Below are 15687 nucleotides of genomic sequence, written 5' to 3'. Positions count from 1 at the left end.
ATTTCGCGCTAGTCGTTGAGGCGGCTGCAGCCGACATTCCGATCCTGGATCCAGGCCCGGACAACCTCGGAATGTTTTTATCGACCGTGTTCACGAGCTAAGGACGTGAACGGGCGTGGCTTTTGTTATAAGCCGTAAATCTCGAGTTGTTGAGTCTTTGGTTACCTGGATGCACAGTGTTGTTGCTCATTCTATGTGCATCGATATTTGTATCAGTCAAGCAACGCTAAGCTTTTGTTGCCTAGACTGCAGATGGCAAACATGGGAGAGCTTTAGTGGACCATACGCTAGCGTTTTGCGTACGCTGTGATGAGTGTACGCGTTCAGCATTCTACAGAGCAAAAACATGTTTTAATGCGTGGGGCAGGAATGCCAGGCGTCTGCCTGCAAAGCTCTTTCTGCAAGCTAAGCTAAGCTAAGCTAAGCTAAGCTAGGGTCACCAATTTGTCGTCTGCAACTGAGATTCGTGGCATGGCCAGCCAAAATTGAATGAGGGGCAAGACAATGAGAATGGGTGGTGAATGAATGAATGAATTTATGAATGAGATGTATGAATTTATTTTTGTTATTTTGTTTTGTTTATTTCAAGTCGAAATCTTGCTAGATGCTCCCGCAAAGGGCTTGTAACGTATGCGCACTATTCCCAAGCAGTGGCGTACGGTGGTGGCAACACTGAGAGAGCGTATGGTCCACTAAAATTCTATTATGATCCACCCACACACAGAAAGTTTTCAACATTTTTAGCCATTCACTTTTCAACGGTATACTAATTCTTACTAAGGAACCTCACCAGGGCAGCTCATGTTGGAATGAAAGCGAGTGAACTAAAAATAAAAAATAACGTGTCAAGCATTGGTGGAAGACAACAGTCTAAAAGTTCCCAAATGTTGACATGAAAAACCAATACACCAATTCAGATAATGGACAGCTTCCAATTCTAAAAGGACCTCAAAAAAAAAAGGCCAGGACGTAGTTAAGGATCTACCAAAGGACAGCTGTAGGACAATACCAGCACAGATACCAATGCCAGAAATATTTATAGGTACCTGTACAGTAAAGCATTTTGCAAATCTCTAGTGAGGTTCCGCTCCATGGAGCTCCCCGTCCCCCCCTCCCCCTTGATTGTAGAAAACGATGGCGATTTCTCATTTTACAAGATACATTGAATATTGTCCATTTGTCCCATTTTAGGATTGGTTTGTGTGTAGGAGTAACTGAGGTCACAAATGCTGAATGCACACATATTTATTAAACCTACTTAACTCTTTTTATGAAAGTCGATTGTACACGATTCATCTGCACATTTGATTATAATGAGATGAAATAAACATTTATTTGGAAAACAACCTCCCATCTCGATGTGTGCGTGCATCACCTTAGAGGAACTTTGACGTTCCAGCGGAAAACTTTGACCTGAGGAAGGTGGTGTTGTTGATCAGCGCCTTGGCAGCCTTTGGGTCGATGCGGCTGATCTTGAGATCTTCGTCCCGGTTGAATTCCTTCCGTTCGGGCTTTGTAACCGAGAATATTAATGCGTTAGTCATATTCTTTACAAACCAATTCAACTTGCGCACAAATTCAACTTACTGAATTATACTTGTAGACTGCCTTACACTTTTGTTTGTACCCAAGCTCTTGTATTATACATTGGTACTTTGAAAGCCTCGCCACCATCAAGTTTTGAAGTGATCATTACAATTAATGTACGTTATACCCACTGGCATTCACAGCAGGCACCGCAACAAGATGGACAAAGGGAAATTGTACCGTGCTTTCTGCTATCATTTACGGTACCTGGGTCCAGTTATTGACAAGGAGTGTTGACTGTGGCCCATTGTTTTACAAAAACATTACATACCTTATCTCCTTTCTTCCGTTTTTCTGTTTCCTTCCGTTTCTTTCTGTGCATTTCTACGAGTGACATGGGCCTCTTGTGTTTCTGCAAAGGACATCACTCGAGGCTCACTATAACCACAACGCGTCAATTGAATGGGGATTACTACATTGTACTTCACTTTAAGCAGGATCACTATAACTTGCTGTGATTTATCCAGACCTCCGCTACAGTGGGGCAGTGCTATTTCAGAATTAGATACACGTCACCAACAATACATGACGCCGTTATGCCACAACTGTAATAATGACCTCCCCTCCCCGTGTTCGCAATTCTGGATAAACCACCGACTATAAGCAGTATACATTGTATTTGCAGCTCTGGATCTGGAACTCTGAAATCTCACATTGTACTTCTCCAGTTCTCTCGAAAGCTGTTCGTCCTTTTCCCTTTCTTTATGGCTACGACGCAGTGACGAGCTTTGCTCTTTCACCACGGCCACTCCCTAAAGAACACAATGAAAATATTAAATTGAGCAACAGGTAAACATCGCTGCCAAGAGCGCAAGGACTTCAAATAAATATCGTAACAGCAGATAGCTGTATGCAATACGTAACATACTTTGGCTTTCTTAGCCTTATCGGCAGGTGTGTCCGTCCAACCAGACCGGTCCACATTTGGGTCGGCGCTCTGTTTCTTGAAGGTTCTCGGACCCAATCCAATGCACGAACCCAAGTTGTCCGGTAGCTCCGTCATCCACGACTCTCGCTTCTGCTCGACGTCTTCTGCATCCTGGGGACGACGTGAAATACAAATAAAGATAAGAAGAGCTTCGTCAAAACGCACGCACAAAGGCCATGCACATGCACGTGCACATATACACGATGAGACACGTCCAAAGGCCTGTCCGAAGATGCCCAAATTTTTTAAAGGGACCATCGCATCCGTCCCGTCGATAAACTATAGCTCAGTTTTACTCCTTGTCCATCGCGGACAATAATGCAAAAACTCCGACGCAAATTAGTGGAGTATTCTCGCGCAATTCAATGCAGTACGTGGTAAGAGCAAATGCCGGATGTGGAGAGTATGCTGGAATACCTTCTCTGGAAATCGGCACACGGACAAGTTCAATCAGGGAGTGCCCTCTAGTGAGCCTTTATCCCTGAAGCCCTAAGCTGGAACCCTACAAGTTTCAGCCCGATACACAAGAGAGCTCTGGTCCTACAGGTGGGTGGTGCACTTTAGTGCACCCTGAACAGTCAGCCTAGATGCAGCTGACCCTAGACACGTAACCAAATGTTACGTATTTCTGCCTACCGTTCCCTCCAAATGTCGTTTCATTTTTCTCGACCGCTTGTCAATCTCCGAAGCAATGTCTTCCACATAATCTTCCGAAACAGCCTCGGATGGTCGTGGTCCAACCAGGTCATCGTCTGAGTCCTCTTCGTCACTTTGTGTGGCACCAATGCCTGGTGGCAAAATGGGTCCGATGAAATTGTCCCGCTCTGCGGAGTTGAATCCTGGGGGCAACGCTGGTCCAATTATGGCATGACTGGGTGGCAGAGATGGTCCGTAACATTCTGGAGAGCTGTCGTCGCTACCGTCGTCGTCCTGCGGTGTGTCGTCCGATATCCGAAACCCGGGTGGGAGTGTGGGCCCGATCACTGGTGAGGTGTCCTGGCTGCTTTTGTCGTCTTTGAGGGAAGGCTTGAAGCCTTGGAAAGATTGCTGGTTAGGATAAAACTCTGTCTTAAATTCTGTTAAGTCACGTGCACATTAAGACTGAGAACTGCATCAGTGCAAAAGCATCACTATCACTTCAGTTTATTTCAATTGATGATTTAAAGCAGTTATTGTCGTGCTCAGTAGGTCGTTTCGGCGAATCAGTTTGCAACGTGACCGCCTGGTGATTCTATGCTCGCCGGTTCGAATGCAGCAGTTCAATGCGTTAGCAACATGATGGCACTGTACAACTTGGTCAGGCACTTCTTTCGCGGGAACGTCAAATACGGTGCGCCGTGCGCTGTGATTGTAGCGCTCGTTAAAGGACCCTCATAAGGGAAAAATAAATCAACTGGACGTAATCAGCCTACGCTAAGGTTCTTAATTCCCCCTTCCCCCCAATGCATTAACTACCACATTCGACGAAGATTCCATCTACTAGGTGATGGATGGATTTCCATTGGGTGTACACCCTCCTTGTTTTTTTGCAGCACCCCCCTCGGTAAAATTTCTGAGATTGCCCAATGCAGCTCAGCTATGAAAACAGTCTCTGGGGAAATCACTACACGCTTCTACGGGCATGGTGTTTTATAACATCACTTTCTCCATCGGGTTAGCTTACCCGGAGGAAGCTGTGGTCCGTACAAGGACATTGTATAATTCTCGGTTTTTAGAAACTAATCACAACATAACAAGCTAGCTGACAACAAAATTTACTTTCATTCTCACACGCGACGCCATATGCGTCACTACGGCCGCTACATTACCGACTGGTACGGGTTTGTTTCGTATTTCGTAGAATGAAGCGAGCAACTCTAAAAAAATCAATAATGGTCAGTATATTTATGTACAAAACCGAACTGTGGATTTTGAATGCGTAGTACACTTTAAAAAATGTGTTATTCGAACGAAAAATGGCTAACAGATGGCCGTCGATGCTGCTTCTTTCCTTTTCTTTCACGCATCTTTCTGATGGATTATGGGTGCTACGGAAATTTGCAGTGCGGTTTTCACTGCGTAATAATGCCGATTTGTACGTAAAGTACACATGTACCAAAGCCGTAACCTCGCGAATAGAACGTATAACCTAGTTCTTTACGAGTGAACGAAGCTGATATCATGGGCGAAGAACGGGATGAGAAAGGTAAAGACCATTGCACGTTTCAGCGCTAAGCCTACTGTGCGCCGCAAAACACCGCTCTCAGTCAAGTTGAAATGATCGACCCACCGAGATGCCTAGGATATCAGTAAATTTAATAGGAGATGTAGAATTACTACTTGTGTTGAGAATATGTCTTATGCGAGGTCTTCTTTGTTCGTTTTGCTGACGCGCAAACGCTGTAGCTGCGCGGGGCTTTCGTCGAGGCTTTTGTCGATCGCAAAAGAGCATAGTTCATCGAGTAACCAAAGCAAAAAATGTTTTCTATCTGGGGGCTGGGAATTGCTGAAGAGTCTGATGTGTGAAGAACCTGAAACGGAGTTTCGTTGAGAAAACTCCGTACACAGCGGCTGCAGAAAAGAATAAGAAAGGCTCATCAGTTCGATGAGGCTTCGGTGCCTATGGCCGTGCACAGTGACATGCAAGCCGTGTAGCGCAAAACATTGGTGCACATCGACGTTCAAATTGACGATGAACCGTTCATCTTAATTTGCTCTAGAGGAATGCTTTCAGTGAGTGGGAGTACTTGTTGGTTTATTTATACTGCAGGCTCGACAGAGCTGACAGAACCCAGATCAGGTGTACATACAATGAACAAACATAGGCAACAAGTTACATATGGCAACAAAGTACTCTGATAGGAAAATCAGAAAGTCTCAATTGGGGTTCTTGGGTATTTTTAGTTCAGTTTTCTCTGGAAAATTGGAGTCTTTTGACAGTTTTATCTTACAATTGTTACTGGTTCCAAATCCACATCTGAGAACACAAGCAAGATGTTGTAATGAGCATTCTATGCTTCCATATATCCACTGTACTCCGTACTTTGTGTATGGGAACCAAAGGTTCACACTTGAAGGTGAGGTGACGTTCACTCAGGTGGTCAGTCAAAGAGTCAAACACCTGATGACGCTCACAAGATAATCTCAGTGGCATCATCGAATGCACTAAGTCATGGATGTTTTCGGCTGCATTATCACCAGCAGCATGGCAGAGTAGGTCAAACCATTCGGTCGTTAGTGGTAGCCAAGGTCGTGCTGAAGACTGGTGAGTGAGTGGTGGGTTGAAATCCTAGCACCGGCTGTGCCGTCTGAGGTTTTCTCTGGGTTTTCTGGCAGATTTTCCGGACGAATGTCAGCACAGTTCCCCTTGAAATCTGCCCAGGATGCATACTAACCCCCCCCCCCCCCCACTCATATCCCCCACTCCTTCTCGATGTCCTCTCTCCATCTGTCCACCGCCGCAGTCGCTTTGCTGCGCTAACACGGAATAAAAAAGCTGCATTGTCAGTGAGATATTGTCCTTGAAGTCCTGGATTGGCATGTATTGAAACAGTTTGAATTGTAACTGTAATACATGCTGTAATACACGTAAAAAATAATTGTATCAGTGATATAATACAACAAAATGTTTAGTGTTACATTTATTACATTATTCGCCGAGACAGTAATACCTCAGCTTTCACACTGGTTCTCCACATTGTATGAGTCAGCTGTAGCGCACATTAACAAATGGAGCTTTTTGTCGTAAAAACAGGTTCAGGCTACTGAACCTCTGCTCTGTTCTATGCTTGGGATTTCTCTATGGATTTTTACGGGGACTCCCTAAGCCCTCCTCGCTATGCCCCCGAATGAGGCACGCTTGACGACTCCACCTGCACCACTGGGTGCGTTCAGTAGCGACTCTCGCACTCCAAGGGGGCGTGACTCTGTCTGACCTCACAGGGAGCCCCTGCTTAACGCTCCAAATCCTCGCTTGCTTGCCGGCTACCCTATAAAGGAGTGTTTTGGCGTAGCTTGGCAGACACCGCAAGCGCTCAATTTCTGAAAGCGGAGCATTTAATAAATTGATATTGTGAAAAGCTGAGTTGATGCATTGTTTATTGTTGCAAATTTGCGCTGGGCATTAGAGGTGGAGGTATCTTTGTGCAGCGCAGGGTAGGCATCCGCACCACGATTCACACAATCTATGCGCCAGAACACCATAGCGTCCTGCAAAACACGTCTCTGAGCTGGCGGAACTATGTCACTACACCTCCGCCGTGGTGCTTTTCACTCCATCACTCCGTCTCTGAGATGCAGTCACGTGCACCAGAAGTGCGCTTGGCCGTTCAGTAGATGGTGTCGTGACTCCTTTGACTCTGGAGCCTCCAACGCAACCATTAAAGCCCCAATGTTGTCTGCTTCAGTAAACTGTCCCAGGTCATTTGAAACACGAAAAGCCCGTGACTGCGATTGGCTACTGAAGGGGGTTTATTTCCGTGGCTACGGTTGTTAAAAGTATGGTTGTGACAGGAGGACTACTAAAGATGTCTTGCTTCGATTAGTACGCGACTCTTCATTAACCTAGAAGGTGTTGCCTGCGACAGCTGTGCCAGTTAGAATTTCCCGAAGATCCAGCAGGACCTTCGACGAATGTTCACAAGTGGAGTCTCATGAAATTGAGAAGTTCCTTGGTCTATGAAGGCAGATTTTTAAATAGTGGCTTAAACTATGGTGGTTTGCTAGTTTGCGACGTACCATGATGTGCCTTAAATTGGATTTTGTGTTTCATGAAACTACTGCTACTTAAAAGTATACACATTTGCAACTTGCAGGAGAAAGACGCCGAGACCGTCGGCGTAGCCGATCACGTTCTCGGAGCCGCGAACGCAGGCGTCGCTCCAGATCACGTGATCGTAAGAAAGGGTAAGGGGAGTTTCTCTCTCGTCTCTCTTGGTTGCTCAGCAATTTTTGTTTCATATTCTTAGAAGCCGAGTTCGAGGTAACTCGTTACTGTAACTAAGTTCCTTTTTTTGGTAACTTGTAACTTAACTCGGTACTTTTGCGCCGTGGTAACTTTCAGAGGAACTCGTTCCCTTTTCAGCTAACTTTGCCAAAGCAAGCTAAGTTAAGTTCCAAGTTACTTTTAACTCGCTTTTCACTCACGTCCACATACTTTCTTGCTTTCTCTCCGGTTCCTTCGTGGCATTTTGCCATAAAACGTGATATTCAATCAGTAACAGTACTTTATTCAGGAAGTAAGAACCGCTGCCATTGAAATGAAACTGACCCATTGTGCGCCCACACTGAGTAAGATGCTAGCGTTCGAATAGACCTCTACCAGAGAAACGTCATCATGACATTGGTAGACAGACTGAAACCGAAACAAATCGAAGTAACTTGGAAGTGACTCGTTCTTTTTTTTTTAAGTAACTCAGTAACTGCAAGTTACATTTCAGGCTGAAGAACTTCGTTATTAACTTAGTTACATTTTGCACACGGTAACTTAACTTGTAACGAGTTCTTTTTGACGGGTAACTTCTCAATCTATGCTTAGAAGTACTGTGCCCGCGTAAAACGAGGGTGCAACACTTTTTAAAACCAACCGAAGCAAAACCTACTCGTTGTCTTTAGTCTGCCCATATCTGTGTCTGTCTGATGTTCGAGCCGTAGCACGGGGTTGGGCACAGATGCTGGATGTTGCTCGGATGCCCAGTATATATATAACATGTTGTGGGAGAAAGTGGGAGCTGGGGTCTACCTGCGGACGGCCCCGGAATCTCCGCAGCCGACCCTTGCGTAGCAGAGTTTGGGTTTGATACGTGATGCAGGTACTGGGCGATGCGTCATTCTCACTGGGCATCTCCGATTTTTTCTTGGCAGAGCTCTCGACGTTTAGGTATTTCTTTTTAACAGCACCAGCCGTAGTCGCAGCCGCAGCCGTGACAGGGCCAAGAAGTCGAGGCGCAGGAAGCCTTCGCTCTACTGGGATGTGCCTCCCCCGGGATTTGAACACATCACTCCCCTGCAGTACAAAGCTATGCAGGGTAAGAACCTCCTGCAAGTGTGCGTGCGCTTATTGTCCTATGTCGGGGAAGGTTATGCACAGTGTTCCGCATTTTCGGGTGTATTCTGAAAAAAAAAAAATTAACTGCCTGCCATTAAAATTCTCGTTGTCGTTGCAGCGGCAGGCCAGGTCCCAGCAACCATGCTCACACATTCGACAATGACCACAGCCGTAGCTGCTGCTGCGCCCGCGGGCGCCGCCGTAGCAGCCGCGCCCGCACCTGCCGTTCCCATGGTCGGCAGCACCATCACGCGCCAGGCTCGCAGGCTCTATGTCGGAAACATTCCCTTCGGGTGCTCCGAGGCGAGTGCTTCACGTTGAGGCGTCGTGTACTTCAAAAATTTAGCCGCAAAAACCAGAGCCCCAACACCTAGGATTGTTTACTTGCAGGAGGAAATGATGGACTACTTCAACGCCCAGATGCATGCTTGCGGATTCTCCCAGGCTCCAGGCAACCCTGTTCTGGCCTGCCAAATCAACCTCGACAAAAACTTTGCCTTCTTGGAGGTGCTGCACTCTTTTCAGTTCTGTGGCACTGTTTCCGTTTTGTCGCGTGTGACTCTCTCGGGTGAAATGCCTTTTACAAATGTGGGGCCGGGCTGCTGAGATTTGGTTTAACCCGTAATTTTAAGTGATGTTTGGTGTCAGTTAGGCATTCAGATGTTAAAGGGGAAAAAAGTGTTTAACCTCGTTTGCACCAATATCGATTTGTAAGAGTAATCCGCTAAGAGTAACCAGATACGAACCATACGGGAGTAGCCATATAGGAACCATACGGGTGCCATACATCTTCCGTTCTCTTCTGTAGTTTCGCTCCATAGATGAGACAACCCAGGCGATGGCATTTGATGGCATCAACTTCAAGGGACAGAGCCTGAAAATACGTCGCCCCCACGACTACCAGCCAATGCCTGGAATGGCAGAAACTCCTTCCATTGCCGTTCCAGGTACCGTTCGTTTTTTTCCGAAACGCAAAAATATTTCTGTCGTCTGGAGTCAGAAGCTGAAATGTTTGTTCATCTACTTAGGTGTCATCTCAACTGTAGTACAGGACTCTCCTCATAAAATTTTCATTGGTGGATTGCCAAACTATCTCAATGAAGATCAGGTGAGTATATCACTTGCTGTATACTAAATGGCAGTGTGAATGCAGATGTTTCCAAAATGACACAAGAAGTGTCTTAGCACCTATGAAAAGCTTTTGGTCAAAAATGAGGATTTTGGTACATGTTGGAACTATATTGGGGACAAAGTATTTCATCACATTTGTGTGCAAAATCGCTTTGGTACAAATGCGTGCCAGCCTGAAGTGTGTGACAATTTAGCAATCTTATAATGACGAACGTTTGAGCAGGGTACAAGCGTATTCGACGCACATGTTTTGTGAAGCTTGCTGGAAAAAGAGAATCTTTCAATGACCTCACGAGTCTCTAAACCTTCCTGTTCTTTTGTTGGGATTTTACATCATGAACATTTGAAGTGTGTGTAAAAGGTCTATTGTTGCTGTTTTGTTTGCGTGTTGATGTGTGGACTGGTGTACTGATACCGTTTTTTTTCTTCCTTTTTCTTTCCCTTCTTTTCTTGAATTTCGTAGCAAAGGTTGAGAGGGTGAAAATGCTCCTCCTCCTCTAGTTGCTATCTCAATTGTGTGGCGCATAGCAGGCAAGTTGCAGCCTACTCTTGCACAAATTAACCACTGGCTGAAAGTCTCTCTCGGGGGGCGGCAAAAAAGTGGGTTCTCTGGAATGGACGTCAGCTCTGGACCCAACCGTATGTTGTTCGTTGCCAACTCTAAGCGAAGGCAGAAAAAACCCTTACGAACACGTGCGGGGCTCTACACGATGGAATTACGTTTGATTACAAAGTAGAGTTCCGCCTTAAGAGTGTTTGCGAGGCTGTAATTGTACAACTACAGTAGAATCTCGATGATACAGATCTCTTGGGGTTGCGGAAGATATTCGTTGTTATCCGAAATTCCTACGATCAGGAAGGACATAACAAGTCAGGAAATGAATACACAAGCACTACAGCATCTTAGCCCAATATTGGCTGTACATGATTAATACTGGGCCGACATTGGTCCGGTATTGCTGATGTACAATCGCTGTTGGCTCTCTGCTCGTGATCAGCAAAGCTAGTAAGCTAGTCAGTTCTTCACGTTGTCTTTCCCGCAAGATCGCACTGTAGACACTTTTTATAGCACATAAAACGGCATGCATGTGATTTACTTGGAGACTGATAAGAGGTGCCGCAGCCAAGTCTCTGAGCGCTGTATTGTTTCCGGTGCAAGGACGGGAGCCCAGACATTGTTTATTCCATCACTGTCGTAACTGTCTCATCTTACAGTACAGACATCGTACATCATCGTACAGTCTGGAAATTCTTATCATCGAGATTCTTCTGTATCTCTGAAATGTCCGATTATGTTTTGGAGTTAACAAATTAAGTTAGCTAGTGGCAAGGGTATATTTGGAGCCTAGCCTTGAACCTGAAGCACAACTGGTCTGCTTAAAATTTCGCACTCTTATGGGTTTCACTCTAACCAAGTACTCTGGCCATTGCTTTCTGAAATTTACGCTTCTTACTTTTCAAGGATTTGCAAAGCGCTAATTTAAAATGGCAGGGAAGCATACCTGCAGCGCATTCGGCGCCACTGGGACCTGATTGCAAAACTAGGTTTTAGTTTTGAGTGGTGAAAAGATACATATTCTGGCCCTTTCTTTCTTTTACAATTCGCCTTGCTTCCTTAGCTCGAGTGCGGGGTAACCTGGCCTGCATTTTCTTTTACAGGTGAAGGAGCTTTTAATGTCCTTTGGTCAACTGCGCGCATTTAATCTCGTCAAGGACAGCGCGACGGGACTCTCCAAGGGTTACGCATTCTGCGAATACGTGGAGGTAACCACCACCGACCAGGTGAGTTCTCATGACCCACCCCGTATCACCCCATATCCCCCTTCATTCTACTGGCTTTAGGATATGACTGGGTTGATCCACCTCGTAAAAGCTTGTCTCGCGGCTGTGGCACGTTTGAATAGAAAAGCGTATATCCTAGAACTTGAAAAGAGAACCAATTGTGGTCCGAGAGATTTAGCTGTGGCTGCAGTTGGAAGAAATGGGGCTAAACTTTATCAAATCTGTCAGGCCACGGTTCATTGTATATGATGAACATGGACCTTTACTGATGTCTCTGATACCTGTGGAAACCTAAGTTCCCACAACCTGCGTTGTCAACCTGTCCGTTCGGAGGAACAAGCAGCGCAACAACCAAATCAATACAACATAGAGCAATGTTTATTTTTACCTTAGAGGAAGCATGCCAACAGTCCAACCAACAACTAGGCAAAAACTAGACAATTTTCCCTTCCGCACCGCCTTTTACCACCCGTCCACGAGGAAACGTCTCCTAAACACAACCGGTTCCTACCGGCGCTGCCATCTAGGCTTCTGCCGCAGAACCACGCCACACATCAAAAGAAACCTCGATCAGTACCTACGCACATCATGTCCGGCTGATCAGATCTGATGCAGAATTATTTTCAGCCACGCGTACAAAACAGCTCTCGTCCTGCGGGTGAGAGCTGCGTTTTAAACCCAGCGAGGGTGTCAACGTAGATAGTAGTAGTAGCAAACCCACCTGAAAGTGGCATTTTCAATACACACAGGCGATCTTGGGCCTGAACGGAATGCAACTCGGAGACAAGAAGCTGATCGTACAGAGAGCCAGTGTTGGTGCGAAGAACAGTCAGATGAACGCACCAGTACAAATCCAAGTACCCGGCTTGCAGCTGCAGGGTGGGGCGGGACCTCCGACCGAGGTCCTCTGCCTCATGAACCTAGTTTGCCCAGAGGAGTTAAAAGATGAGGAAGAGTACGAAGAGATTTTAGAGGACATCCACGAGGAGTGTAACAAGTACGGGGTCGTCAAGAGCATCGAGATACCTCGGCCCATAGAGGGCGTAGAGGTGCCAGGATGCGGAAAGGTGAACACCCTTCTTCACTTTCGTTATTCAATGTTCCACTCTTTGCGGAAAAGGAATTGTCACGTTTTTGTACAGAATGGGATGCAACGTATGCTTAGCCACCGTCATACTTAAGGCCCCGGGTTTTCCGTGATTCAGCGAAGATTCTCGGAATCCGGAGTTCATCGCGGATTCCTTCGTTTTGCACAGGATTTTGTGGAATCCCTTATTTTGCTGGAAATTCAGTGGCTGGGAATTTCGCGGAAATCCTATTGGGTAGAACATCCGTTGACTCCTTGCTGCGGAAAATTGTGGAATTTTGAATTTGTCGCCGCAGAAAACCGGTGGCCTTAGCCATACTTAATGGGAATGCGAGAGTGCGTGACCAGCTGGGACACTTGAGCATTCGAGACAAGGTCCTGCAGTGCGTAGTGTGTACGAGACAAAATTCTCTCATGCGGTTATCTGTTTCAGTTGAGCCTGGCGGTGGCTGTACACGCTTAGGTTCTTTGCTGCATGCAGTGCAACATGCAGTGTTTGTTGTCTCCCAGTTGCACAAATGGGATGCTGTCAGAGTGCACTACATGAATACCGTGGCTGCCATGCTTGTTGTAATAGAGAGATTAGAGATTTATCCTAACCTCTTTTTCTTCCCAAGGCATTTGTGGAGTTCAACTCCGTGATCGACTGCCAGAAAGCCCAGCAAGCTCTGACAGGACGCAAGTTCAGCAACCGCGTCGTCGTCACCTCGTACTTTGACCCGGACAAGTACCATCGCCGGGAATTTTAAAGGGACACCCCCCTCCTTCCGAGTGGCCCCTCCAGTTCTTTGCCCGCTTTCTTGTGACATGTACTTCCCAGTTTGGGACATGGTCGTGACAACATGGTGTTGCTCGATTTCTTTTTAAAACTTTCGATCATTCGTAGAGGATGAACCAGACAAAAGAAAAGTTCAAGAAGTTAGCGCACTTCAAAACATCAAAGAAAAAATGATCTTGGGCAGTGTTCCCTCCAGAAACGATTTGTTGTTGTCGGACGAATTCGATCGAACATTACAAAAAAAAGAGAGAGAGAGACTAATTGAATTTTTGCCTTGGAAAAGCTGTGAGCACATATTGGTTTATGTCAACAATAGCACGTAAGATTAAAGCTTTTTCTAGGAAACCATTCCACTTGCACTATTTTTGCAAACCTGTATCAGATTGGCGTTTATGGACATTGAAATGTGCCGAATAAAATGGTGACCTGCTCATTGTGAAAATAAGCGAGATATTGCCTTTTTTGTGTGTGTGTGTATGTCTGTCTGTGTGATTGATTCATCTATTGACTACATAGACTACTTCAGATTAAGACACTCAGCCCTTCTTGGTGTTTCTAAACCTTCAAGGCTTGCTGGGATACATAAAACATGATTCATTGTAGTGTACTGTCAGGACAGTGAGCGTTTAAAGTATCTGCGTAAAAGTGGTGGTGCCATCCTGGGATATGTCCCACTGGCGTCTACGGGGGGCGAGGGGGGGGCCGTGAGTCCGCCTAAAGGGGCGCAAAAAAGACATGTCTGAGAGCAAGAATACTGGGGGAGGGGATGCAAATTTCCTACTTGTCCCCGCCTGGAAGCGTGAAGTAGGCTCCGGTACTTCCTAGGAATATAGCACCCCCAAATATTTCAAGAGGTCGTTCGTTCAACATTACACAGACCAGAGGTACAAAATGTCATTAACGTAGCGCGTAGCAGTTAATTTGGTATTTCACGCCTGCAGCTGGGTACCCCTTGACAAACTTTGCATCACTTTTGAAACTGTTTCTTTTCTGAATTGGTAGTTTAGTTTTGGCACTGCACAGTGTTTTTGTCCCGGGAGTGGCACGTGGTCCCTTTGGATCCAAGATTAGCACGCTCCCTCGGAGAGAGAGAGTTCATTTCACTGAATGACTACTTCGTTCCGTTGTTGTCGCTGGTAAGATACATAGAGTGGCCACGATGCACATTGGACACCGCAGGGCAACGTATGTACCAAAGTCTCCCAATTCCACGGTGAGTAAAAAGTGAATGATGTGCAACACCATTTTCATCGTGAACAACAGAATCACTTAATTTTGATGATTGTGGTGTTTCATAGACTACGAGGTGTTAGCCTTATAGTTATCCTACAGGCTAATACATGAAGAAATGTTTGTGTATTGAGTGCGTGATGGGACAGCCTCTTTTGTTTGTCAAAATTTACTGGATATGAGAGTAGTCATCTTTCTTAGGTGAAGAGATATTAGCATTGTAGTTTGCTATCTTTGTAAAAATGTTTGGGTGGGCATGTCTATGCTGTTGTGGGACTTGATTGAGTGATGAGCCAACCTCCTAACTGAGTTGCTAAGACAAACTGGATTTGAGAGTAGCTAGCTTTCCAGGCGACATGTTACCCAGTCTATGAGCTGATACATGTAAAAATGTAAGGATGAGCTTGTCCATGCTGTTGGGCAATTGGCCTCTCCGCATTTCATCGTTGCTAGAACATGATGAATTTGGGAGCATCCTGCCCTATCAGATGTTTCTGACTGACTACTCCAAAAATGCACGAGTAAATAACCTGGTAATTGTAAGCTCATTTGCACAGCCGTGGGCGTTGGTGAAGTGATGAGCTTGTTTCTTCTTGGTTGTGAGGATTAAGTGAATTTGAGTAGCAGCCTAGCAGTACATTCCAGCCTCAGAACAATTATTGTCCATCATGGAGTAGCAAGCACAGGCTATGAGAGCCAACCTCTGCATTTTGTTTTCTTTCCAGCTAGGGACGATCTACTTTAAAACATGCGCGTAGTAACCAATGATATCCTTAGAAATCGACCCGTGGGGGAGGTGCCGAGCCTCGGCGGGGGGGAGGTATAAGTTCAGGTACTGTAAGCGTATATTTTTATTCGCGATGTATTAATTTTAGCGAATCGCGTACTCAGTCATTTGCAAAGTTTTTTGCGAGAAATTAATTTCGCGATTCCCGAGGAGCTTCCTTTCGCGGGATGAGCATATCAAGCTGTGTTCGCGAGTACAATTTTTCGCGATTTTTTAGCGGTCGCGAAATTCGCAAAAATTAATACATCGCACACACACACACACACACACACACACACAAATATATATATATATATATATACGTTTGCAGTATATTATGTATATTGGTAGCCGGGCTATATTGGGCAAACCT

General features: G+C 45.6%; 2 protein-coding genes across 3 annotated transcripts; one reads left to right on the top strand and one right to left on the bottom strand.

The window, feature by feature from the left end:
- Positions 1 to 1230: 1230 nt before the first annotated feature.
- Positions 1231 to 4310, bottom strand: LOC135367333 (GPALPP motifs-containing protein 1-like). The gene is made up of 6 exons (XM_064600548.1): positions 4179 to 4310; positions 3152 to 3549; positions 2456 to 2626; positions 2241 to 2339; positions 1859 to 1939; positions 1231 to 1511 (listed from the first exon to the last, which is right to left on the bottom strand). The coding sequence occupies exons 1-6, from the start codon at positions 4207 to 4209 to the stop codon at positions 1377 to 1379; spliced, it is 915 nt and encodes a 304-aa protein (XP_064456618.1). The 5' UTR covers positions 4210 to 4310; the 3' UTR covers positions 1231 to 1376.
- A 204-nt stretch (positions 4311 to 4514) lies between these two features.
- On the top strand, positions 4515 to 13767 carry LOC135367331 (splicing factor U2AF 50 kDa subunit-like). 2 transcript variants are annotated; one of them, XM_064600546.1, is made up of 10 exons: positions 4517 to 4700; positions 7309 to 7399; positions 8390 to 8520; positions 8659 to 8843; positions 8931 to 9047; positions 9349 to 9487; positions 9569 to 9648; positions 11331 to 11453; positions 12203 to 12520; positions 13158 to 13767. In XM_064600546.1, exons 1-10 carry the CDS (start codon positions 4676 to 4678, stop codon positions 13287 to 13289), a joined length of 1341 nt encoding a protein of 446 aa, XP_064456616.1. In that variant the 5' UTR covers positions 4517 to 4675; the 3' UTR covers positions 13290 to 13767. The 2 variants fall into 2 exon arrangements, with proteins under 2 accessions (XP_064456615.1, XP_064456616.1); XM_064600545.1 differs by having other exon boundaries at positions 4515 to 4700; positions 9349 to 9648.
- Positions 13768 to 15687: the final 1920 nt, after the last annotated feature.

Source organism: Ornithodoros turicata, chromosome 8 (genome assembly GCF_037126465.1).
Source record: "Ornithodoros turicata isolate Travis chromosome 8, ASM3712646v1, whole genome shotgun sequence".
NCBI classification, from domain to species: domain Eukaryota; kingdom Metazoa; phylum Arthropoda; class Arachnida; order Ixodida; family Argasidae; genus Ornithodoros; species Ornithodoros turicata.
This window is presented reverse-complemented; position numbering and strand designations above follow the sequence as displayed.

What these genes read in the sequence shown, in the direction of transcription:
- LOC135367331 (XM_064600545.1), top strand. Translation starts at nt 4,676, where the DNA reads ATGGGCGAAGAACGGGATGAGAAAG. An exon ending in ACTATCTCAATGAAGATCAG is followed by an intron (nt 9,649 to 11,330) that starts GTGAGTATATCA and finishes TTTCTTTTACAG; the next exon opens with GTGAAGGAGCTTTTAATGTC. An exon ending in AGGTAACCACCACCGACCAG is followed by an intron (nt 11,454 to 12,202) that starts GTGAGTTCTCAT and finishes CAATACACACAG; the next exon opens with GCGATCTTGGGCCTGAACGG.
- LOC135367333 (XM_064600548.1), bottom strand. Translation starts at nt 4,209, where the DNA reads ATGTCCTTGTACGGACCACAGCTTCCTCCGG. An exon ending in ATAAGGCTAAGAAAGCCAAA is followed by an intron (nt 2,340 to 2,455) that starts GTATGTTACGTA and finishes TGTGTTCTTTAG; the next exon opens with GGAGTGGCCGTGGTGAAAGA. An exon ending in GAGAACTGGAGAAGTACAAT is followed by an intron (nt 1,940 to 2,240) that starts GTGAGATTTCAG and finishes TGTCCTTTGCAG; the next exon opens with AAACACAAGAGGCCCATGTC.